General features: G+C 45.9%; 1 protein-coding gene across 4 annotated transcripts in view; it reads right to left on the reverse strand.

The window, feature by feature from the left end:
* The window catches only part of MAP4K3 (mitogen-activated protein kinase kinase kinase kinase 3), a 783,526-nt gene that overhangs the window by 325,398 nt on the left and 431,410 nt on the right, over positions 1-26,718 (reverse strand). For all 4 annotated transcript variants that reach the window (XM_077486491.1, XM_077486490.1, XM_077486493.1 and 1 more), the window contains one exon: positions 18,876-18,934. In XM_077486491.1, coding sequence (XP_077342617.1) covers positions 18,876-18,934 — 59 coding nt within the window. The remainder of the gene's footprint in view (positions 1-18,875; positions 18,935-26,718) is intronic.

A 26,718-nucleotide genomic window follows, 5' to 3' on the forward strand; every position in this document is an offset into this window, starting at 1 on the left:
CAATCCGTATCACTGGAATCCCCTCGGCCTCCACTCTGTGAAGCAAACGTGGTAACAGTTTTAGTGGAGAAAAGGCTTAGATCAGTTGGTACTGAGCCCATGGAGCCACCATAGCATCTGATGCATCCGCCCAAGGATCTCTTGTCCTGGATACGAACCATGGCACCTTCCGATTGAGTCGGGAGGCCGGAGATCCACGTCTGGTGTGCCTCACCGCAGGCACAGAAGCCTGAACACCTCCGGATGCAACGACCATTCTCCTGGGTCCAGCATGTGGTGACTTAGATAGTCCGCCTGCCAGTTTTCTACTCCCAGGATGTAAATGGCAGGGCCGGTACATGTCGCTCTGCCCACCGAAGGATGTGAGCGACCTCCCGTGCTGCAGCCGAGCTTCTTGTTCCTCCTTGATGGTTGACATATGCCACCGCTGCTGCGTTGTCTGACTGGATCCTGATCGGACACCCTCTTAGTCTCATCGACCATGTGGAGAGGCATAGCTGGATCGCTCGGAGCTCAAGCACATTAATTGGCAACTTGGATTCCTCCCCGACCAGAGGCCCTGGGTCGACTGTACTCCCAGTACTCCAACCCCAGCCGGTCAGGCCGGCGTCCATTGTGATCACTGTCCAATGTAGATGTAGTAACGACTACTACGGACGATCAGGGATAACAGAGATTTGTTCCATTTTGTCTCTTTCTGCAAGACTCTGGTGTGAAACTGGGAGAACGGTACCACCTCGAAGGAGGCCAGCATGAGACCCAGGACTCGCATGCAGAAGCGCAGCGACGATCACCTGCAGTTCATCCACAGCTTCACCGCGGCTCTGAGAGTCTGCAGTAAGCCTAGGTACTCCAGGCGCTGAGTCGGTATAAGCACCAACTTTTTTAGGTTCAACAGCCACCTAAATTCCTGTAGGGTTTGCATGGCGATTGCCACATCCTCCTTTAATTCTGAGGCGGAAGCTGCTCTCAGGAGGAAATTGTCTAGGTAACCCACGATTGCGATCCCGCAACAATGCCAAAATTGGAGCTAATACCTTGATAAAGACTTGGGATGCTGAAGCCAAGCCAAAGGGAAAAGCCACAAATTGGTAGTGGGTTTCTCCTACTGCAAATCGCAGAAACCTCTGATGCCTGAGGCATATGGGTATGTGCAGGCACGCGCCCTGGATGTCCAAAGTCGCCAGGGAGTCCTCTGTACTTTTACAAAGCATCTGATGCATCCGCCCAAGGATCTCTTGTCCTGGATACGAACCATGGCACCTTCCGATTGAGTCGGGAGGCCGGAGATCCACGTCTGGTGTGCCTCACCGCAGGCACAGAAGCCTGAACACCTCCGGATGCAACGACCATTCTCCTGGGTCCAGCATGTGGTGACTTAGATAGTCCGCCTGCCAGTTTTCTACTCCCAGGATGTAAATGGCAGGGCCGGTACATGTCGCTCTGCCCACCGAAGGATGTGAGCGACCTCCCGTGCTGCAGCCGAGCTTCTTGTTCCTCCTTGATGGTTGACATATGCCACCGCTGCTGCGTTGTCTGACTGGATCCTGATCGGACACCCTCTTAGTCTCATCGACCATGTGGAGAGGCATAGCTGGATCGCTCGGAGCTCAAGCACATTAATTGGCAACTTGGATTCCTCCCCGACCAGAGGCCCTGGGTCGACTGTACTCCCAGTACTCCAACCCCAGCCGGTCAGGCCGGCGTCCATTGTGATCACTGTCCAATGTAGATGTAGGAACGACTTCCCAGCCCAAAGTGCCAGGGATCTGAGCCACCAGAGCAGGGAGTCACTGACTGACTGGCTCACCAGAATCGGACGATCAGGGATAACAGAGATTTGTTCCATTTTGTCTCTTTCTGCAAGACTCTGGTGTGAAACTGGGAGAACGGTACCACCTCGAAGGAGGCCAGCATGAGACCCAGGACTCGCATGCAGAAGCGCAGCGACGATCACCTGCAGTTCATCCACAGCTTCACCGCGGCTCTGAGAGTCTGCAGTAAGCCTAGGTACTCCAGGCGCTGAGTAGGTATAAGCACCAACTTTTTTAGGTTCAACAGCCACCTAAATTCCTGTAGGGTTTGCATGGCGATTGCCACATCCTCCTTTAATTCTGAGGCGGAAGCTGCTCTCAGGAGGAAATTGTCTAGGTAACCCACGATTGCGATCCCGCAACAATGCCAAAATTGGAGCTAATACCTTGATAAAGACTTGGGATGCTGAAGCCAAGCCAAAGGGAAAAGCCACAAATTGGTAGTGGGTTTCTCCTACTGCAAATCGCAGAAACCTCTGATGCCTGAGGCATATGGGTATGTGCAGGCACGCGCCCTGGATGTCCAAAGTCGCCAGGGAGTCCTCTGTACTTTTACAAAGCAATTGAGTGTTTTCAGGTCCAAGACTGGACGTACCCCTTCCTTTTTGGGGACAGATTGGAGTAGAACCCCTGAAACCTTTCCGATTCCGGAACAGGCACTATCACCCCGCGGCTTAGCAGGTCCCTTACTGCCCCCAACAGGGCCTCCCGTCAAGCCAGGGTTAAGGGTATGCTGTAGGGGGAGAATCTGGTAGCCAAGAGAGAAACTATCTTGTAGCCCGATGAAATCAGGTCGCAGACCCATTGGTCGGACAGCCAAGAGGCCCACCGGCTGCAAATTCCCGAAGGCAACCCTCCACCCGAGTGACGGGCGGGGGAAAACCTTCATGCGGAAGCATTTTTGCTTACTGGCTTGTGAGTCCAGGGATGCTTCTGTCCCTCAGTAGTCGCCCCGTTGGACTGGGAGCATTTAGCCGAAGTCCCAGGGGGACGAAAAAGTCTCTTTTGAGCAGAAAATGAGAGCTCTTGCCTGCGGCTTGGTTCCTTACTCTTCCTGGCCTGTGGGAGCAATTTGCTCTTCCCACCTGTGACATTCTTAATAATGTCATCCAACGAGAATCCACATAGCTGCTCACCAAGGAAGGGTAGATCCTTCAAGGCTTTTTTGGATGCCTGGTCCGCAGACCAGCATTTTAGCCAAATCAGGCACCATAGAACCACTGCTGACACTGAAGCCCTGGAGAGCAAGGGAAGTGTCTCCAGGGCCGCGTTGCAAACATACTTAAGGCAGTGCACTAACTGGTCTGCTAGTTCCACGCAGACAGGAGTAGCCTGCTGCTCTGCCAATTCACGGTGCAACAGTTTTGCCCATTCAGTAAGTGTCTGCGACACTAGTGCTGTGGCCAGTACTGGTCGTATTGCTGACCCCACAACCGTAAACAAGGAACGGGCCAGTGCCCTGGCCTTCCTGACGGTAGGGTCCTTAAATGCAGGAGTCCACTCTACCGGGATCGTGGTTACTCTGTTTAACCTGGATACTGGGGGGGGGGGTCCACGACCGGAGGAGCTGACCATTTTTTAAGAAGGCTCTCCTCAAAGGGGTAGCTCACCGCCATTCTTTTAGTGACCGAGATGGTCCGTTGCGTGCTTCCCCATTCCTTGTATATGAACTTATCGAAATAATTCAGATACGGAAACACCTTAGGCGCATGGGCTGGTTTATGGGACCCAAAAGGAGCCGCTACTTCAGCAGAGGATCTGCTTTTTTTTCCACCTTTGCGCACGCACACTGCCTCCGCCCTGGCAACGAACGTTTCAAGGACCGCCAAAAAAAGCGTCCAAAGGCACTGCACTGTTTGCAGATGAGCCAGTTGCAATTGCAGGGAGTTCTGGGGAAGAAACACCAGTTTTCGAAGCCATGCTGACCCACCCTGTCTGCCACCCTTGGGGACTTAGGACAGGTGCACAGTCCCATCCTCCTAGCTGCTGCAGACTGAGGGGACCCCACCACAGGACTCACCAACCTGACTGAGTGCTGCGCCTTTCTGTTACTGGTGCCTGTGTCCAGAGCAAAAAAACACGCGGTTCTTAGCTACAGGGACCATCGTTGTGGATAAAAAACGTGCTGAGCTACAACAAAATGGCCACTGGCCATCCTGTATAAGGGACAACCACAGGGAAAATGGCCGCTGAACTGCGGGAAAATGGCCCCCGGCCATGCTTTCCACAGAGACTCACAAATGGCCGACAAGTAACTGTACACAGTGAATGAACAGAGATAATGGCGGCAGACAGCGATAAATGGCAGCAGCACATGCATACCCCCAGACACCAGCAGAGAGACCACAAACAACCCAGGGACACAGACAACCAGCGCAGCCCCCAATCGAGGATCAGAGCCCCACGGAGGACCCCTGGCTACAGGTACACACACACCGTTTAGCAGCCCGGCCATGCAGGAAAATAGGGACAGGGAGAGAAGAGAGGGAGGAGAGGGAATGCCCAGCTGCTCAATCCCGCTGAGGCAGGAAGATCTGTACTTACCATCTGGACGAGCTGGGGACATCCAGTCACAGACCCACTCCCGGGCAGTATGGTGTGGCTGCTGGCCACGGCACACTGTGACAAAGACATCGGTAGTCCGGTCATATGCGTGCCCGGAGCGTTGTGCTCACCGGCCACCCTGAAGCCTGAGGGGCATGTCGTGGCCGACCCAGCGCATAGCTAGGGTCTGCACGCGCTCGATGGCCAGGCTGGGGAGACTACAAGGATCTAGATTATCCAGCCTGTCACCCAGCCGGCTGTTGATAGCAGATCACAGGATATTAAAAGCTTGCGCAAAAGGCAAAAAATCCTGAAAAATTCCCAGGACCGATGGTCCCACAGGGGGCCTAGGTCCTTCTCCTTCACTAGGCAGAAAAAAACTGAGCTACAGGAATTAGTCTGAGGGGTTATTACCAGAGGGACTGCCCCCTGGGCAGAACTGTAAACTTCTGTTGTTTTTCACATGTGGCATAATAACCCTACAGTCAAGATTACTGGAGATATGTCCATCAATGAACGAAAGAAAATCCTTTTTTTTTTTATCGTACATCAAAGGAACACAGAGCCACAGTAATTACTGTATGGGATGTCCCAGAGCAATGATATCTGAGGGGAGGGAGACACAAACAAAAGTAGGGTGCAATCAGACCTGAGGATCTATACTGCTGCCTGCAGCACATTGCACCAAAAGGCAATATCCTCATGCCTTCTTACATCCACCTGATAGAATCTGGTGAATGTATAGACTGAAGACCAAGTTGCATATTTGAGCCATGGAGGCTTGGTAATGCACTGCCCACAAAGCACTAACAGCCCTGGTGGAGTGCACTTTGAGTTGAAAAGGTGGAACTTTCCTCTTCAAACCATAAGCTTTAATAATTACTTACCGAATCCACTTAGCAATAGTAGATTTCAACGCTGCCTGTCCTTTTTTTTTTAGGACTTTCAGGCAACACAAACAAAACATTTGTTTTCAGAATCTGAGCCGTCACCTCCAAATAGATTTTGGCTGCTCTCACTACATCCACAGACTGTAGTGACTTTTCTAGAACAGGGTTCTGGAAAAAATGAAGGCAGGTTTAGATGATAACCTGAAACTACCTTTGGCAGAAAGCTAGGGTGAGAACACAATACTACTCTACCCTTATGAATAATTAAATATGGCTCTTTACAAGAAAGAGCAGCCAATTCCGGTACCCTTCTAGCAGAAGATATGGCTACCAGAAAAACTAGCTTCCTTGTCAAAAGGTCCAAGGGAATATATCGTATCTACTCAAAAGGCTGTTTCTGTAATGCCGTCAGAACTAAATTCAAGTCCCAAGGGTACAGGGGTGACCTAACTGGTAGATTAAGTCTCGTTAACCCCTTTATGAAGCTACGGACCAAAGAATGCAAAGAAAGTGGTCATTGAAACAATACTGATAAGGCCGAGACCTGGCCTTTGCAGGTACTGAAGACCAGCTTCATCTCTAACCCCATTTGTAGAAAGGCAAGGATTCTACCTATGACATCCTTTCGGGGATGCCATCACTGGATTCACACCAGGAAACATATGCCTTCCAGACTCTATAATAAATTACTCTGGAAGCTGGATTCCTTGCATTAATCAAGGTAGATATCAGGGAGCCTGAAAGCCCAGGATTCTTCAGAATGTGGATTTCAACAGCCAAACCGTTAAATTTAGCATTTGTAAGGTAGGATGGAACACTGTTCCCTGAGATAGCAGGTCTGGACATGGTGGTAGGGTCGATGGGGCCCCTACCGCCATCTTTAATATTTCCGCATACCAAGATCTAATGGGCCACAAGAACCACCGACTTGTTTTCCTGCTTGATCCTGCAAAGAAGTCATGGTAGCAGCTGAATAGGAGGGAATGCATAAATCCGTGAGATCTGACCCCACGGGGTCACCAACGCATCTGTTCTGCATGCGAGTGTATCCCTTGTTCTTGACACAAAGTCATCGACTTTGTTGATGAGCCAGGACGCAAACAGATCTATGTCTGCAATCCCCCATCTTTGGCATATAGCCAGGAAGATGTTGGGGTGAAGGAACCATTTCCCTGTGAACAACTGCTGGCGATTTAAGTAGTCTGCCTGCCAGTAAACTGGTAGGTAACTGGTAAGAAGGATTTCCCCTTTCGCAGATTCTCGGCATCAACCACAAACTGAGGCTCTGGCGCACTATTGGCGACAAATGCATCGGAAAATCTAGCGCCAGGGCCTTCTTGTTCCAGGCAGACAGGATACTGTTTTGCAGCAGTGTCAAATGAAACTGAGCACAGGGAACCGCTTTGAATGAAACCACCATCTTTCCCAACAACCTCATGCAAAGGCAAATAGAAGGACCCTTCTTCGCCCTGACCACCTGAACTAGCTACTTTATGGCACTGATCTTTGCCTGGGCTGAAAACACCCTCTTCTGGGTTGTATCTATAACCAGACCCAAGTGCTTTAGTCTTCTTAATGGCTTTACGGAAGACTTCTCTAGGTTGAGGACCCAACCTAGGTATTCTAGATAGTTGACTGTGGTGACCATGCTTTGGTCTAAGCGGGCTACTGACCGGTCTATCAAGAGCAGGTCGTTTTTGCTAAGCTATAATCGCTATACCTTGGGCCCTTAATCTGGCCAGAGGAAGCACCCGGACCTTTGTAAATACTCGAGGTGCAGTAGCTAGACCGAAAGGCAGAGTTACAAACTGAAAATGAAGTTTTTCCACTTCAAAATGCTGATATTTCAGATGAGTGGGGAAAATAGGTAGAGGCAGGTATGCATCCTTGATGTCTAGTGATGCCAGAAGTTCTCCCCCTTGTAGGCTGGAGACTACTAATCAGATTGATTCTATGCGAAAAGATCGAATTTTCAGGAACCGGTTTAGATCCTTGAGATCTAGAATGGGTCTGACATCTCCATTTGGTTTTGGCACCTTGAAAAGGTTTGAATAAAACCCCAACCCCTGCTCTTCCATGGGGGCCACCATGATCACCTTCTGCAACAAAAGCCGGTCTAACGTCTAAGACCTAATTTTCTCTGAATCTTTTGGAACATTTGACCTGAGGAAAAGAGGAGACGGGAATTCTCGGAACTCTAGTTTGTAACCTAGAGCTATTGTGGAGACCACCCACCTGTCCTGAAAATCCTCCTGCCAGACCCTTGAGAACTGCAGAAGTCTTCCCCAACTCGAGCGAGCGGGGGCGCCCCTTCATAAAGAGGCTTTAGCGTTGTCTTGCGGGTTTCCTACCCCATGACTTTTTTTTGTCCCTGGGGTTGACTTTGAGGTTTACCTCTTGAACCTAACGGTAGAGGCCGTTGTGACAGCCTGGATGCTGATGCCCCTGACACTGGAGAAAGAGCCCGTTTAAATGAGGAACGTTTACTTCTTTTCTTAACTGGCAAAAGGGCACTTTTCCCACTTGATATCTTTTGGATATAATTGTCCAAATGATTTCCAAACAGCCTTTCACCGGAGAAAGGAAAGCCAGCCAGGAGCTTTTTGTATGGTGCTTTGGCTGACCAATTTTTCAATCACAAGATTCTACGCATATTCACCAACCCAATCGTAAGGCAAGAGGTCTGCAGAATAGAATCTCTGATTGCATCAATTGCAAAACACAAAGCCCCTGGCAGCTCAGCTAAATCCTGTGCCTAATGTTCAGGGAAAACCTTGAGCACCTGTTTCAAGTGGTCTCTCAAGGATTGATACACTCCCATTGCCGCCACTGCAGGTTGAGCCACTGAACCTGCAAAAGAAAAAAAATTTTTTTAACAGGAATTCCAACTTTTTATCGGTTGGATCTCTAACCACTTGATTCCTCGGAAGAGGAGTCATCAGTCTCTCCACTGTCGCCTGAGGGAGAATCATCTTCCCTCTCCCATTGTTCCTCTGTTTGAAGGTCCTGGGTGGTAGAAGGGGACCTAATGCGTTTTCTTCCACTATGTGAAGATGCGATTAAAACCGCTAATCTTTCCTCCATTCCAATCATGGCTGAGGAGAAAACCTCCTCAGTAATATATACAGGGGCTGAAATGCCAGAAGCAGTTGCAACCCCTGACAAACCCAATGGCTTGCTCTGACCAGCCTCCCTAGGTCTTTCAGGGGGAGATGGCCTTGCAGAGGGGGGTCCTGAAGGAGATCTCTTTGAGCCCCTGTTTTTTGGGGTATTTGTACCTCCTCTTCTGCCCATAGTGCCAAGCACAAATGCAGAGGATCTACCAGAAAATGCACCCACTGCTGAGCAAATAGTCCAGCAACTGCCGCTGCTATCACGGCTCAGTCTGATGCGAAAAGTGCCCAGGGAATGCCAGTGTCACCCACAGTCACATGTGACCCATCTGCTCTGTGCCTCTCCTTCAGCTATATGCACCTGAAAAGGTGCACCTTATAGCTTTACACAGCTCGCATTGTGGACGCTAAACCACGCAGATGCCGCACTAAGCCCCGCCCCCTCATTTGACCTCCCTCCGTGCTCCCCCCCCATTTTTTTCAAAAGAGACTGTTTTCCCACACGAGCAGGGCTCTGATCCAACTGGATCGCATGTGGGGCATGGGGGGGCTGGGGTGGAGGAGAGATCCTGGATGGAGAGCAGCCGTAATGGCAGTGGCAGCGGTGCGGCATACTGCCGACTAACCCATGTTCCCTCTGCCTCCTGGAAATAATCTGTCCAGGTGGGAGGACATTCCAAAGAGAAAACCCCCCCCCTTCCCACAGCTTACCCGGGATTTGGGCTGAAGAAAGCGTGCAGCTTGTGATACAGAGCAAGACTGACAAGCATGGAATCAGGTACGGGCTCTTGACAGCCCCCGGTGGTGACTTTAGGCATCACAAGATTTACTGGAGAAAACCCACAAGATTTGAAAAATTCCTTAGGAATCTCCCTTACTTTATCCAATTGCAGCATTCTGTGGTAAACCAGACAGACCCAATCTTGACCAGTCACGGTGGGCTCCGTTAAACCTTCAGGAACCTGGGCCCCTTTTTATCAGGGGATATACACTCCTGGGTCTGTAAAGCACCCCGCCAGGAAATATGGCTGAAAAAACAAACACTGGATCCCGGGTCCAGCTCTCTAAAAAGATAAGCGTTACAGGCAAAACCTTGTTTCTTCTGCCACGAGGCCCTGGTACCATTCAATTCTGTCTGAAAAGACACTTTGAATGGATCTGGTTGCATGGCTTGCCCCAGCAAAAATTGCTCCAGTAGAGCTCAGCACAGCACATCTTTACTCGTGACCAACACCAAAGACACTGGTGAAAAAACTGAGGTACTTCCAGTAAGGGGTGGGGTTATATAGGGAGCTAAACTTCCTGTCTAGGGTGTGCCAGTGCCCATCACCTAAAGGTGCCTATATAACCCATACAGTAATTACTGTGGCTCCGTGATGTACAATAAAGAAATTACAATTTTGGGGGGGATTTTCTGTAGCAATGTGCTTTTTATATTCAGCTTTAGCTGCCTCGATTGCTCCCCTGCATTTCTTGTTGCATTCCTTGTAAATCTGGAATGTCGAGGGTGTACATTCTACTTTGTAGCTTTTAAGGCCTGTATTTTTCTCATTCATTATCTTTTTTACACTAGAATCTGTTGAATCTGGTAGCCAGAATAACTAAACAAGCAGACATATCTGGTTGAAGAAGTGGGGATGAAAGACCTCCATTCCAAGGAGTAATGGATCGAGGAAACCCACCTTCCAGTTGTCTACTCCTGGGATGTGGACTGCAGAGATGGCTGTACAGTGAATTTCTGTCCAAAGGATAATCTGGCTTGCCTTCTTCAAGACTTCTGCTGCCCCCTTGGTGGCCGATATAAGCTACAGCCATGCACCTTCATAGGGTGTCCCAGTGTTGCAGAGCAATTTTGAATGCTCTGAGCTTCAAGATGTCGATGGGGAGCTTGGCTTCCGCTGATAACCACGTCCCATGGATTGAGGGACTGGAACACTCCTCCCCAACTTGAAAGACTGTCTGTTGTTATCCTGCTCTCCACTGAAAAGGAGTGAAGGACACCTCTATTTTTAATAGTTGAAAAGAATGGGTGTAGATCGTGCTGGACTATCAGTCAGTGTTGTAGATTGGTAGGGTGTGGGCAGAGAGAAAGAATTCATTTCCAGAGGCCCAGTTTGGAAAATGGTGGTGATGAGACATGTTAGGGCTTGGTGTGGGTCCTTGCAGTTGACTCTGCATGTAATGTAGGAGAGATGAGGATAAAGAAGTGCCCAGTGATCAAAGAGGAAATTAATTTGTATTGTATTTGAAGTTTCAGCAATAAAAAGAGGCCAACATATTTTGGGGGGCTAAAGACTCCCCCTTAATCATGGGCTGCAAGCAAAAATAGTTGTGGGATGATCCTGTTGGAGGGTGCCTTTGGCACATGGATGGCTGTCTGTGTGTTCATAAACACTGCCAGGTAGGCAGAAATTAAAGCTAAATTGCCAAAATCTTGCTACCAGTGCCCCAAGGTATCAGAAGGCCCAATGTAGCAATCAGGTTTGAGTCTTTGCCACTTTCTGGCCATTACTTAGCTCAAATCTCTGGAATGTATAGTTGTACCTTAGCCAAAAATGATGAGATTGAATGCTGGTGTATGTATGGCAAACGGGTTTGTTGTCCTTCTTCTCTTGCCCTAGATCAGTGATGGCGAACCTTGGCACCTCAGATGTTTTAGAACTACATTTCCCATGATGCTCCACTACACTGAAGAGTGCAGGAGCATCATGGGAAATGTAGTTCCAAAACATCTGGGGTGCCAAGGTTCGCCATCACTGCCCTAGATAAAGGGATACTCAGTTTGTCTGTGCTTATCTTGCTCATCAGCCTGCTACTTCTACTACTGTCCACCATTGCTCAGTTTACCATTCTGGTACCTGGACTCTGTATGCACCTGACCAGGTCATTAATCTGCTGACTATGCTATATTGTCAATTTGCACTGATCATCTATCCAAGGAAATCCCCACTCTGCTTACTGGCTGCTATTCCAAGCCAAACTCCTTGACAGCAAGTGGCTGATTCTTGATATAACACAATATGTGAGTGGTTGAAATGTTAGGAACCATGGAAGGGAAATTTACCAAGCAAAAATGTTCTTTTCTTCAGCTGTTTAGCATAAGCATCTGTGGCCTACCTGGACTTCCAATAATCCTTGAGCTACCTGCACCTATATTAGTTTCTTAACTCTGTTTTAAAAAGCTGCACAGTCTGAAAGCAAATATTCAAAACATGCAAATACAGTTACAGTATGTTATTAGATGTTTTTTAATGACATTTCCAACCTGTTTTGACTTGTACAGCGGCTCCGCGCAGGAGCAGTTGTGGGTGGGTGAACACTCTCTCCCGCTGCACACTGCAGGAGCGTGCCCGTGGGTCAGGCAGACTCAATGTCTGCCGGCAACCCGCAATCGACTAGTACAGAGGCAGAACGTGGATTTGCCAGTGTAAACAAGGGGATCCCCATTCTGACAAGGGACATGTCAAAGATCTTCTCTTCCCAGTGATTGGGAACAGTGATCTCATGTCCCAGTGAGCCCACCCCCCCCTACAGTTAGAACACACCTAGAGATCACACTTAACCTCTTGATCGCCCCCTAGTGTTCGCCCTCCTTCCCTGCCAGTGTAATGTTTACATTGATCAGTACATTTTTATAGCACGAATCAATGTAATAATGTCACTGGTCCCCAAAACTTGTAATTTGGGGTCAGATTTGTCCACCACAATGTCACAGTCCCGCTAAAAATCACAGATTGCCACCATTACTAGTAAAAAAAACTATAAAAAATTAATAAAAATCCCTAAATCTATCCCACAGTTTGCAGACGAGATAACTTTTGCGCAAACCAATCGATATACGCCTATTGCATTTTGTATTTTTTTTTTAACCAAAAATATGTAGAATATATATCAGCCTAACGTAATGAATAAATGTTTTTTTTATTTTTTTGTATTATAGGAAAAAGTAATGGTTCCTAAGTATGGTTCCTTCCTGCTCAGGCCTATTTTTAGCTTTCATCACTGTCACACTTGAATGACAATTATGTGGCCACGCAGCACTATACCCATAAGAATTGCTATCATATTTTTCACACAAATCAAGCTTTATTTTGGTTGTATTTAATCACTACTTTTTTTTATATTTTGCCAAATAAATGACAAATGGAACATTTTGGACATTTTTTTTTTCTGTTGTCAAATTTTCCAAATAAATATACTTTCTTCACAAATTTAGGTCAAAATGTATTCTGCTACATTTCTTTGGTGAAAATAACCCAACTCGGTGTATATTATTTAGTCTGCAGGAAAGTCAGAGTCCACAAACTATGGCATATACAGTATATGTGAAAATTGATCAATCCTGATGTACTGATAACCATATTTCTTGAGGCCCAAAAATGCCAGGACAGTACAAATACCCGCTTTTTGGAAAGTAGACAGTCCAAGCAGGGCTGGTGCTACCACTAGGCAAATTAGGCAGCCGCCAAGGGTGGCTGGGCCACTGGTGTTCCTACTCTCCTCTCTCTGCAGCAAGCAACTAAGTCTCAGCTTCAGCAGGCAGCCGCCATTCTGTTCGCACATAGTATCAGAGGCGCAGCAGTGGCAGAGGACTGTGTCTGTGACCTGACTTCTGAATGAATGGAAGGAAGCAAACATTTGTTGATGGGCACTGGTAGGCTCTGCATTAATGGGCGCTGGATGAGGCTGTATTTAACCACTTAAGCCCCGGACCAATTGTCAGCCTAAGGACCAGAGGTCTTTTTACAATTTCGCACTGCACTGCTTTAACTGGTAATTGAGCGGTCATGCAATATTGTACCCAAACAAAATTTTTGTGTCCTTTTCTTCCCACAAATAGAGCTTTCTTTTGATGGTATTTGATTGCCTCTGCGATTTTTATTTTTTACGATATAAAAGGAAAAAGACTAAAAATTTTGAAAAAAAAAAAAAAAGATATTTTCTACTTTTTGTTATAAGAAAAATCGAATAAGCTCAATTTTAGTCATACATTTAGGCCAAAATGTATTCAGCCACATGTCTTTAGTAAAAAAAAATGTCAATAAGCGTATATTTATTGGTTTGCGCAAAAGTTATAGCGTCTACAAACTAGAGTACATTTTCTGGAATTTACACAGCTTTTAATTTATGACTGCCTATCTCATTTCTTGAGGTGCTAAAATGGCAGGGCAGTACAAAACCCCCCAAAATGACCCCATTTTGGAAAGTAGACACCCCAAGGAAATTGCTGAGGGACATGTTGAACCCATTGAATATTTTTTTTTGTCCCAAGTGATTGAATAATGACACAAAAAAAAAAAAAGTTTACAAAAAGTTATCACTAAATGATATATTGCTCACACATGCTATAGTTATATGTGGAATTGCACCCCAAAATATATACTGCTGCTTCTCCTGAGTATGGGGATACCACATGTGTGGGACTTTTTGGGAGTCTAGCCGTGTACGGCACCCCCCGAAAACCAATCACTGCCTTCAGGATTTCTAAGGGTGCAAATTTTTGATTTCACTCCTCACTACCTATCACAGTTTCGAAGGCCATAAAATGCCAAAATAGCACAAAACCCCCCCAAATGACCCCATTTTGGAAAGTAGACACCCCAAGCTATTTACTGAGAGGCATGTTGAGTCCATGGAATATTTTATATTTTGCCACATGTTGCGGGAATATTACAAACTTTTTTTTTTTTGCACAAAGTTGTCACTAAATGATATATTGCTCACACATACTATGGGCAAAAGTGAAATTACACCCCAAAATAAATTCTGCTGCTTCTCCTTAGTATGGGGATACCACATGTGGGGGACTTTTTGGGAGCCTAGCCACGTATGGGGCCCCAAAAACCAAGCACTGCCTTCAGGATTAAAATATAAAACGCTACCAAAAAAAACTGTTAGCGATCGCAGGGATCAGGCATGACTCTGCGAACGCTGCAGTTATGTGTTTAGTGTTTTGTAAGTGACAGTGAGCGATCGATACTGCACTTGGGTGGGCTGGGCGGAGGGGCAAAACGCAGGTGCTAGTAGGTATCTGGGCTGATCCTGCTAACAATGCGTTTTTTTGGAACCCTAAACTGCTGGGGACGCTAGTATAGATCTGATCAGATATTGATCTGTTCAGATACTATACCACTACGGGAGGTGTATGCTTTGCGCGTGGGTGTTAGCGGTACTGGCACTAACCTAGCGCTGCCTGGGGCGACACAGACCCTATCTGACCCTAACACCTAATTGATATCACCCGCTGGGTGATCAGGGGGTTAAACCTTTATTGGGTAATAAATGGTGGGTGCCCTGATGCTATAAAAAGCAAACTAACCAGAGTCACCCGTAACACTTCTACGGTGATCACTGGTGAAAGGGTTAACTAGGGGCAATCAGGGGGTCAAAACCTTTATTAGGCAGTATATGGGGGTCCCTGACGCTATATAAAAACCTGACGGGGAACCTAAATATCTAACTGGCTAACCAGCGTCACCAGTGACACTTATACGGTGATCGCTGGTGAAAGGGTTAACTCTAGGGGCAATCAGGGGTTTAAAATCTTTATTAGGTAGAATATGGGGGTACCTAACACTATAAAAACCTGGAGATAAACCTAAAAAATAACTAGCTACCTAGCGGCACCAGTGACACTCGGGGGGGGTGATCGGGGAGTGACAGTGTGCCTATGTGTACCTACATGTCAGTGTAGTGTTGGTGCACACTATGTCTTCTCTCCTCGCAGTCCGGTCAAAAAGACCGCCCCGAGGAGAGTGACATCACTTCCTCCTGCCTGTGTTTACACTACACAGGCAGGGGAAGCTTCTCATTCGCCAGGAGCGATCAAGAGGGGATGGTCAGAAACCAACGGCCATCCCTTCATCCCGGATTGCTCCTGAAGCGAAACGGACCGCCGCAGCCAGCGGGAGGGGTCCGATCGGACCCCCCACCCGCTGGAAGGCAGGCACGTAGGGGTACATGCTTGTGCCCGTCCGTGCCATTCTGCCGAAGTATAATTACATGCGGCGGTCCTTAAGTGGTTAATGGTTGTTTCATCGAAAAGGTGGGGTATACATGGTCAGGGCCCAAAATACATCCCTGGGAATTACAGACCAGACAGCCCAACATCAATACTATGTAAGTTATTGGAGGGGATGATAAGGGACTATATACAAGATTTTAGTAAAGAGAACGGCATCATTAGCCGTAATCAGCATGGATTCATGAAGAATCGTTCTTGCCCAACCAATCTACTAACCTTCTATGAGGAGGTGAGTTGCCATCTAGATAAAAGAAGGCCTGTAGACGTGGCGTATCTGATTTGCCAAAAGCATTTGACACAGTTCCCCATAAACGTTTACTGTACAAAATAAGGTCCGTTGGCATGGACCATAGGGCAAATACATGGATTGGCTACAAGGGCAATTTCAGAGGGTGGTGATAAATGGGGAGTACTCAGAATGGTCAGAGGTGGGTAGTGGGGTCCTCCAGGGTTCTGTGCTGGGACTAATCCTATTTATTTTGTTCATAAACGATCTGGAGTATGAGGTAAACAGTTACATTTCTGTATTTGCAGACAATACTAAGCTAAGCAGGACAATAACTTCTCTGCAGGATGTGGAAACCTTGCAAAAAGATCTGAACAAATTAAAGGGGGTGGGCAACTACATGGCAAACAGGGTTTAATGTAGAAAAATGTAAAATAATGCATTTGGGTGGCAAAAATATGAATGCAATCTATACACTGGGGAGAGAACCTCTGGGGGAATCTAGGATGGAAAATCCTGGGGGTCCTAGTAGATCATAGGCTCAGCAATGGCATGCTGCTAACAAAGCAAACATAATATTGGCATACATTAAAAAGGGGATCAACTCCAGAGATAAAATGATAATTCTCCTGCTCTACAAGACTCTGGTCTGGCTGCACCTAGAGTATGCTGTCCAGTTCTGGGCACCAGTCCTCAGGAAGGATGTACTGTAAATGGAGCAAGTACAAAGAAGGGCAACTAAGCTAATAAAGAATCTGGAGGATATCAGTTATGAAGAAAGTTTGCGAGCACTGAATTTATTCTCTCTGGAGAAGAGACACTTGAGAAGGGATATGATTTCAATTTAAAAATACCATACTGGTGACTCCACAACAGTGATAAAACTTTTTTGTGGAAGGGAGTTTAACAAGACATATTGTCACTCATTAAAATTAGAAGAAAAGAGGTTTAGCTATAAACTACGTAGAGGGTTCTTTACTGTAAGAGCGGTAAGGATGTGGAATTCCCTTCCACAGGCGGTGGTCTCAGCAGGGAACATTGATAGTTTCAAAAAATTATTAAATAAGCACCTGAACGACTGCAATATACAGGGATATACAATGTAATACTAACATATAATCACACACACATAGGCTGGACTTGATGGACTTGTGTCTTTTTTCAACCTCATCTACTATGTAACTATGATGGGCGCTGGTGGACTGCATTTGATGGGCGCTTGTAGGCTGCATTGATGGGTGCTGGTAGGCTGCATTTGATAGGTGCTTCATTAAAAAGGTGGGTTATACATGGGCAGGGCAATGGGGGTGGAGTCAGGGTGGAGCCAAGAGGGGGGGTGGCAAATGAGGTTTCGTCTAGGATGTCAAAAATCCTTGCACCTGCCCTGAGTCCAAGGTATTTAGTAAGAGGCATGGCAACATTTTTGACATAATTTTTTTGGCACATTTATTTGAAAAATGAATAATTAAAAAAAAAATGTTTTATACATACTGTCATCAGTGCAATACAGCACTATCATATTACTGGTGTGGCAGTGATTTGGGACACTGACTGGTGACTGTATGTAAAAGAAAAAAAAAGCTATTTTTTTTTCTAACACACTGTGACCAGAGCAATACAGTGTTACCATAGTAACACTGTACCCCTCTGGGGAAGTGATTTTTTAAATTTGTTTTTGCACATTATGATTGCATATTCCAATAAATTTCATTGGTATAAGCAGCCATTTTTACTGAAAGAAACTAGTTCATTCAGTGTCTTTTTATTGCGATTAGCTGTGATTGATCAAAGCTAATCACATGGTACAGATGGTGCTGTGATTCGCCTGTCTGTATCATGTGTTCACTGTGACCAAACAAAATTGTATACAATGGATGGCATAAAAAGGAAGCCATAAACTGTTTACAACGGTCATGTGATCTGCTGTGATTGGTCACAGCGATCACATGACATTGGCAGCAAGCCAGTGCATTGATCAGTCATTGGCTGTGTCTGATGGACACAGCTGGTGCCAGATCGTACCGCATCACATGACGTCCTCCCAGAAAAACAGTGCACCTGGCCGTCATTTTACTATAGACCAGATAGGAAGGTGTTAAAAAATAAGTATGATAATAAAAGGTTAAGATAAAATCTGTGAAAAATTATAAACGGTTGTTATGTAATAGCTTAAAGCTGAATTTGCACAATACTTCAAAAGCTGATGCAGAATATAACTTAATTTACTAGGATTTGATGTAACACAGAGGCATATTTACTATGCTCCATGGCCCTGTGGCTCTTCAGTGCTGGAATGTGGGTGGGCACTCCAACATCATTATGCACAGTACAGGACTATTAGTAGCCACTTACACTGTACATGATGGCATCTGGAGTGGACAGGAGCTGACAAAAACAGAGGCGCAGCTTTGGAGAACTGGTTACCAAAACCAACTTCAGCTGGGAGGAAGAATACAGGACCATGGCTCAAGGTTGGTATCCGTCTTTTGTAAATCATCACCTAGTTAAACAAGCATTACGTGGGGAAAAGGGTCATTGACATTTATTTCACGTATGGTTACATAATCTGGTTGAAAAAAGGACACAAGTTCATCAGTTCAGCCAATAGAAAATAAAAATATACCCACAGTTGATCCAGAGGAAGGCAAAAAACCCAAATAAAGCATGATCTAATTTGCTCCAGCAGGGAAAAAAATTCCTTCCCGATCCCCTAAGAGGCAATTGGATGTTCGCCGGATCAACTTTACCTATATATAATAGTATCCAGTTATATTATGTGTATCTACTAAAAGAATCCAGAGCTTTCTTAAAACAATCAACCGAGCAGAACAGAAACACATCTTGAGGGAGTCTATTCCGCATTTTCACAGCTCTTACTGTGAAGAAGCCTTTCCATATTTAGAGGCAAAATCTCCCTTCCTCCAAACATAAAGCGTGCCCCCTTGTTAAAGTGAATAACTCAACACCAAGTTCACTATATGGACCACTAATGTATTTATACATGTTGATCATATACCCCTTAATCTCCTCAAGAGAATAAATTCAGTTCAGCTAATCTCTCCTCATAGCTGAGCTGCCCCATGCCTCTTAGCAGTTTGGTTGCCCTTCTCTGCACTTTCTTCAGTTCCCCAACACCCTTTTTAGGAACTGTTGCTCAAAACTGAACTGTGTATGACTAGAGTTAGGCTTTAAAAGATACAAAAGCAAATTAAAGATTATTATTTCAATAATTGCATGGATTCTTAGCCTTTTGAAGCAACTTACTTGTTTCCCCCAAGAAAATAGCCACTCTGTGGTCCTTGGCCATAGTCTAACTGTAGATCCTAAACAAAAAAGAACAAAGACAAAAAAGGGTCAGAAAAAAAAGCAAAACAAAAAAACAGAACATTAATTACCAAAGACATTAGAATAGTTTACACTTTTTAGAGGGTGCAATAAACTGTCATCAACAGCGGCACCCCTCTGCTTACACAAGGCATTTTCTTGTTTTATGGGCCCTAACCCAGCTTAGTAAATTGTTAGAATGTGTAAACAAGCTTCTTTGAGTTAACGATTTCTGTTTATGATGGAAAATCGCCTCTCTGCTACCCGTTAGGCACAGGCCTACAATGCCTAATGTCCATTCAAAGCAAGAAGTTAGAATTTTTGCTAATGAAATTGAAAGCTTTATGCCAATCTGTGTGTGCAGATGCAGGTGGGGGCATTTTGCAACTACTACCAGAGAGGACTGGGCAGTCCAAAGCTTTAGGGACAGAGGCAAGTCATGGTATTTTAAAAATAATTCCATTAAATATTTATCATCATACAGGTGTAATGTTACATAAATAAATACAATGATATACAACAAAATTGCATTCAATAGGTTAAACCATGAAAACAGGCTCCAGACAATGCTACACTGTAAATCAGAAAAAAAGTCATCATCAACTATTCCAATCACAATGGCAATATAATAAAACTTGCATTACTGCTGCACTTTCATCAGGAACAAAACAAATGTATACACTTTAAGAGGAAGTAAACTCTGATGGGTTTACTTCCTCTTTGATTTCCTGCAAAGGTAAAGCATAATGGACTACTATGCATCGCATAGTAGTCCATTATGTGTCACTTACCTGACACAGGAGCCAGCGAAGTCACTGCTGTCCCCTGTAGTCCGGCGCATCCATCTTCTCGGTGGGTCTTGCTACTCCGCTGCTGTCATTCGACGAAGCCGCGATGACGTCACTCCCGCGCGTGCGCACGGGAGCCGCCACTCGTGGCATATCGCCGTTGACCGCCGCACGCTCAGTGCGCCTGCGCGCCGCTGTCTACGCCGCAGGCGCCGTAGACAGGGGTGCCTGTCTTTCGGCAAATATCTCCTAAACCGTGTAGGTTTAGGAGATATTTCTTGGACCTACGGGTAAGCCTTAATCTAGGCTTACCTGTAGGTCAAAGTGTGTTGTAAGGGTTTACATCCACTTTAAGTGTCTATTTATAAAAATAAAAAAAATACACTTTGTGAATGTCTCTGTATATATATATATATATATATATATTTATTATATATATATATATATATATACATACACACATACACGCGCACACACACACACACAAGTTGTCACAATGTAATCAAAAGGACAGATGGCGTCACTGACCATATATGAATATAATACTTCATATTCCCATAGCACATGTTCCTAGTATAAGCTCTCAAGGTTTGGGTGCTGTAGCAACAACCACCTGGATACTGGTTCAAGTCACAATGTAGATATTTGCCAGCACATCAAGGATTGGCACAAAGTGGCATCCAAACGTTTCGGAGTCACGCAGGACCCCTTCGTCAGGCATGTGATAAACATGGGATAACAGTGGAAAGAACTGAAATAACCATCAACCAATCAGAAAATAGAGAAAACCTAAGCTGCTCCCACCCCCAGATAGGTATGACGTCACAGACCCTGCCAAAAAAGACTTTGGTTTGCATAATTAAAATAGATCCCAAAAAAATAAAGAAGGGGTTAACATAAAAAAACACACTGACACTACCTGCGTTTTATCTATCGATAAAATCAAAATTTGATCAGCGCCAGTGCAGGGAAGGATTTTTTTCATTACTACGGCAGCAGTAACCAGGCAACAGGGACGCTGTAGTGCCGAGGGCCGCCGATGCCATTGAGACGCATTACGTTGGCGCACCCCGGGTCGACACAGATCGGCACCCATGTGGGGGTAAATGTTTGCAGGTACGTTCAGACTACAGCAGTCATCGACGGAGGCGCATGTGTGATGCGCCAGTGGTGACCAAGCAACAGGGGACGCTGCAGTGTTGGGGCCGCCGATGTCAAGGAAACAGATGATGCCGGATGGCCCCACCCATCATGGCAGACTGCAGCCGATCCAGGGAGGTGGGGAGGATGAGTGAATGTGGGGAGCGTGAGTGATGCAAGAAAAGAAGAACAGGAAGTGAAAAAGAACAAAAGAAAGAGAGAGAAACACGAAAGGAAGAAAGGGTTGATTAGTGCAGAACCTGGTTGCAAAAGTCATAGTTAAATTAATGTTCAAAAATTTAATCTGAAGGTTCATTATATGCAGGAAAAGATACAAGTGAAAAAAGTCACAACTGTTCAAAAGTAGTCCCATATTGCATTGTCGTTACGCCATCGCCCAGGCAGGTGAGTAAAATTACAAGAAAGGAGGAGGGGAGAAAAGAAAAAGGGGGTGAACAAAGAAAAGGAACTCCAAGGTCAAAGGAAATTAGTTTGATCATTGTTCAAGTCAAGAACACAGGTCAGCTATCTCTCATTCAAGAAGCATATAAATGATAGGCTGGCATTAAAGCGGAGTTCCGGTTAAAAAAAAAATATAGAAGTCAGCAGCTACAAATACTGAAGCTGCTGACTTTTAATAATTGGACACTCACCTGTCCCAGGGTCCAGCGTTGTGGGGGAATGACGCCCCGCTCATCTCCCCCTCCTCTCTGCGGCACCGGCATTGTTACTGTTGGTGCCCAGCTGTGGGTTCACAGCCGGGCACGCACTGTGCATGCACGAGCCACGCGCCCTGACTGGCCGGGTAATCATCTGGGACCTGTGACGTGTCCCAGATGATTGCCGAGAGGGAGGGGGGAGAAGTGATCTCCCTTCCGATGCTGTGGTATGCCGGGAGGAAGTGGGAGTTGGGAGCTAGGTAAAGTCTACAGGTTTGGAATTATCAATTTGTAAATGGATAGAAAACTGGCTAAAAGACAGAATTCAGAGAGTAGTGGTTAATGATTCTTACTCTGAATGGTCTAAGGTTATCAGTGGTGTACCCCAAGGTTCAGTGCTGGGACCCTTACTTTTTAATATCTTTATAAATGATATTGGGTCTGGGATCGAAAGTAAAATTTCTGTCTTTGCAGATGACACCAAGCTATGCAGTGGAATAGCCTCTTTACAGGATGTCTCCAATTTACAAGCCGACCTCAATGCTCTGTCTAATTGGGCGACTATGTGGCAGATGAGGTTTAATGTTGAGAAATGTAAAGTTATGCACTTGGGTGCTAAGAATATGCATGCATCATACATGCTAGGGGAGTACAACTAGGGGAATCCATAGTGGAGAAGGATCTGGGGGTTTTGGTAGATCATAAGCTCAATAATAGCATGCAATGCCAAGCTGCGGTTTCCAAAGCGAGCAAAGTCCTTTCCTGTATTAAGAAAGGTATGGACTCCAGAGAGAGATATCATTTTGCCCCTGTTCAAATCATTAGTAAGACCTCATCTGGAATATGCCGTTCAGTTTTGGGCACCAGTTCTCAAAAAGGATATCGGGGAACTGGAGAAAGTGCAGAGAAGGGCAACCAAACTGATAAGAGGCATGGAGGAACTCAGCTATGAGGAAAGATTAGAGGAACTGAATTTATTCTCTCTTGATAAGAGGAGATTAAGGGGGGATATGATCAACATGTACAAATATATAAGGGGTCCATATAGTGAACTTGGTGTCAAGTTATTCACTTTACAGTCAACAAAGAGGTCAAGGGGGCATTCTTTACGTCTAGAGGAAAAGAGATTTCATCTCCAAATACGGAAAGGTTTCTTCACAGTAAGAGCTGTGAAAATGTGTAATAGACTCCCTGCAGAGGTGGTTCTGGTCAGCTCAGTGGATTGCTTTAAGAAGGGCCTGGATTATTTCCTAAGTGTACATAATATAACTGGGTACTAACATTTATAGGTAAAGTTGATCCGGGGAAAATCCGATTGCCTCTCGGGGGATCAGGAAGGAATTTTTTCCCCTGCTTTAGCAAATTGGATCATGCTCTGCTGGGGTTTTTTGCCTTCCTCTGGATCAACTGTGGGTATAGAATTGGGTATATGGGATTGTATGATATTATTATTAAGTTTTTTTTTTTTTTTTTGTGGTTGAACTTGATGGACATGTGTCTTTTTTCAACCTATGTAACTATGTAACCCTGTAAAAATAGGGTATCCGCTCCACCTCCAAAAAAATGACATGCCAAATGTGGCTTCACGTTGTAGCAGTTGACGGTCATGGTCAACGCCTCTAATGGGTTGTTGGACTTTTTAACCACTTGTCGATCACCTCACGATGATATGCGTTGGCAGAATAGCACGGGCAGGCAAAGTAACGTACAGGTACGTTACTTGCCTCCAGCGGCTCGATCAACATCGTTCCGGGAGTGATACGTGCTGAGGGGGAGGCCACTGATTCATGGCCACCCCCTCGCGTTCGCTCCCGGCGAATGGGAAACTTCCCCTGCTTCTGTAATGTAAACAGAAGCAGCTAAAGTGATGTAATCTCTCCTCGTGGAGCCTTTTCGTTCCGGCTACCGAGGAGAGAAGATACCAAGTGAGTTTGCACCAACACTACACTAAAAGTAGAATGTGCAGGCACACTTTTCACCCTCAATCACCCCCTGCCACAGTGACACCAATAGCAGTTATTTTTTTTACTGATTACTGCATTGGTGTCATTTGTGACTGTTATAAGTGGTAGGGCAGTTAGTGGTAGGCCCCTTTAGGTCTAGGGTATCCCCTCAACCCCCCCAAATAAAGGTTTAACCCCATGATCACCCCCCGTCGCCAGTGTCAATAAGCGATCCTTTCTCCGATTGCTGTATAATGCCACGTACACACGACCGGACTTTCTGGCAGACTAGGTCAGACAGGATCAGTCCGTCGGACAATCCGATTGTGTGTGGGCTAGTCCGATCCTTTTTCAAAAAAAAAAAAAAATCCGACAGACCTAGAAATATAACATGTTTCAAATCTATCCGACAAACTCAATTCCGACGGACTAAAAATCGGGAAAACCGTTAGTCTGTGTGCTAGTCCGACGGACCAGATACGACGCAAGGGCAGCTATTGGCTACTGAACTTCCTTGTTTAGTCCCGTTTACGTCATCACGTTCAAAATTAATGGACTTTCGAACGGTCCATTTGTGTGTGGCTAAGTCCATTTCTTCGGAAAGTCAGTCGGAACACCGCCAAAAGACCGTCGGACCTAGTCTGACAGAAAGTCCGGTTGCGTGTGTACGCAGCATTAGTGTCACAGGTGACGCTAGTTAGGCAGGTAAGTATTTAGGTTAACCGTCAACTTTTTATAGCGTCAGGTACCCCCATATACTACCTAATAAAGGTTTTAACCCCCTGATTGCCCCCTAGTTAACCCTTTCACCAGTGATCACTGTATAACTGTTATGGGTGACACTGGTTAGTTTGTTTTTTATAGTGTCAGGGCACCCGCCGTTTATAACCTAATAAAGTTAAACCTTTATTTACCCCATGATCACCCGGAAGGTGATATAAGTTAGGTTTTGGGGTCTGCGTCAACCCAGGCAGCGGCAGCTTAGTGCCAGTACCACTAACACCCACGCACGCAGCATACACCTCCCTTAGTGGTATAGTATCTGAATGGATCTATATCTGATCAGATCAGATCTATACTAGCGTCCCCAGCAGTTTAGAGTTCCCAAAAATGCAGTGTTAGAGGAATCAGCTTAGATAACTGCTAGCACCTGCGTTTTTCCCCTCCTCCCAGCCAGGCCCAGCCCAGGCCACCCAAGAGCAGTATCAATCGATCACTGTCACTTAAAAAACACTAAACACATAACTGCATCGCTCGCAGAGTCAGGCCTGATCCCTGCGTTCGCTAACAGTTTTTTTGGTAGCATTTTGATACAGTTGCTAACAGTCAAAAGCTATTTTTTAACTGTGAGTCTCACTAGTGTACCACTAAATTTAGAGCCCAAAATGGCAAATCAAAGATACACTAGTGAAGAAACCTACACGTTTATGAACATGACAGATAGTGAAGAGGAAGTCACTCATCTGTCAGATTCAGGCTCAGAATACGATCCTGCAGACGACAGTGGCTCCATGACAGATAGCTCTGACGAGTGAGTTGTGGTCCCTGCCTAGGTCAGGCGTATCAGACGCCGATCATCTTCTTCTGTCGTTGAGGTGCAAGAACCGCAGGTCCTTCATATGGAGCAGAGCAGTACTAGTGCCGCTCATCCTTCTAGTGAACTGGCAAGCACCAGCGGCTTAGTACACCCTGGTCATAGTCAAACCAGCACTGCAGTATCACGTGGTGATGTGGCGACTCCCATAAGTGCAGTTCAAGCTGGTAAGGTGGCAAGCACAAGTAGTGTCTCGCTGCCACCAAGAAGACAAACACAGGCCTGTCGTGCCCATAGTGCCCTTCCTGCTGCATTCGTCAATCCTATTTGGGAACCCACCACTTCTGCAACACCCATACTTCCCCCATTCGCTGTTTTTCACCGAAGATCTCTATAGATCTATTGTGGACCAAAGCAATTTACGCTGGTCAACACATCGCCACTATTCCCCAGTCCTCCCTTGCCAGAGATTGGAAACCAATTACGGTTTCCGAATTTAATCTCTTTCTGGGCCTTTCCCTCAACATGGGCATAACTATAAAGAGTGAGTTGCGGTCATATTGGTCCACTGACCCAATTCACCATATGCCCTTGTTCTCTGCCTCCATGACTAGGGCACAATACGATCAGATCTTGTGGCTCATGCATTTCAATGACAATGAACTCTTGGAGACCCTGGATACGATCAGCTCTACAAAATTTGGCCCCTCGTAAACCACTTCAACCAGCGTTTTGCAGACTTGTTTAATCCCCATCAAGTTGCCTGTGTTGATGAGTCCCTGATTAAGTTTTCTGGCCGCTTGTCATTCAAACAGTACCTTCCCAGCAAGCGTTCCAGATACGGGGTCAAGATTCATAAGCTCTGTGACAGGGCCACAGGCTATAGATGTAGTTTTATGGTTTATGAGGGAAGAGATAGTCACATAGAGCCAACAAACTGCCCTAACTACATAGGAAGCGTTGGCAAGATTGTGTGGTACTTGGCGTCTCCCTTATTCGGAAAGGGGTAACACTTGTACATGGACAATTATTACACGAGCGTGCCACTTTTTAGTCACCTGTTTGATCATCAGATTGGCGCATGTGGCACCGTGCGATCTAATCACTGGGGCTTTCCCCAGCGGCTTGTAGATTCCCATCTTAGGCTGGGGAAGAGAGCCTGCTTGAAGTGTAATAACTTGCTCACTATGAAGTGGAGGGATAATAAGAATGTTTTCGTTCTTACCTCCCTTCATGCAGACATAGTTACATAGTAGGGTTGAATAAAACCACCAGTCCATCCAGTTCAACCTGAGTGTCTACATTTGTCCCTATCCCTGTACATTGCACACTCACATCGGTCCCTACCCCCAAGGAGCCCACAATCCAAGGTCCCCATTCATATACTAGGGCCAATTTGGGACAGAAGCCAATTAACCTACCTGCATGTCTTTGGAGTGTGGGAGGAAACCGGAGTACCCGGAGGAAACCCGCGCAGGCACAGGGAGAACATGCAAACTCCATGCAGGTAGTGTCGTGGTTGAGATTCAAACCAGCAACCCTTTTTACTGCTAGGCGAGAGTGCTAACCACTACATCACTGTGCCACACGACGGTCCAAATTACTACGACTGGTGTTGTGGAGAAACCCCTCTGTGTCCACAAATATAAATAAAATATGGGAGGGGTGGACCTCAACGACCAGTTGTTTGCGCCATACCTTGTTGCCCGTATGCCAGAT

This window comes from Lithobates pipiens, unplaced genomic scaffold (genome assembly GCF_037356315.1).
Source record: "Lithobates pipiens isolate NorthernLeopardFrog02 unplaced genomic scaffold, aLitPip1_a1.2 Scaffold_18, whole genome shotgun sequence".
Lineage (NCBI taxonomy): Eukaryota > Metazoa > Chordata > Amphibia > Anura > Ranidae > Lithobates > Lithobates pipiens.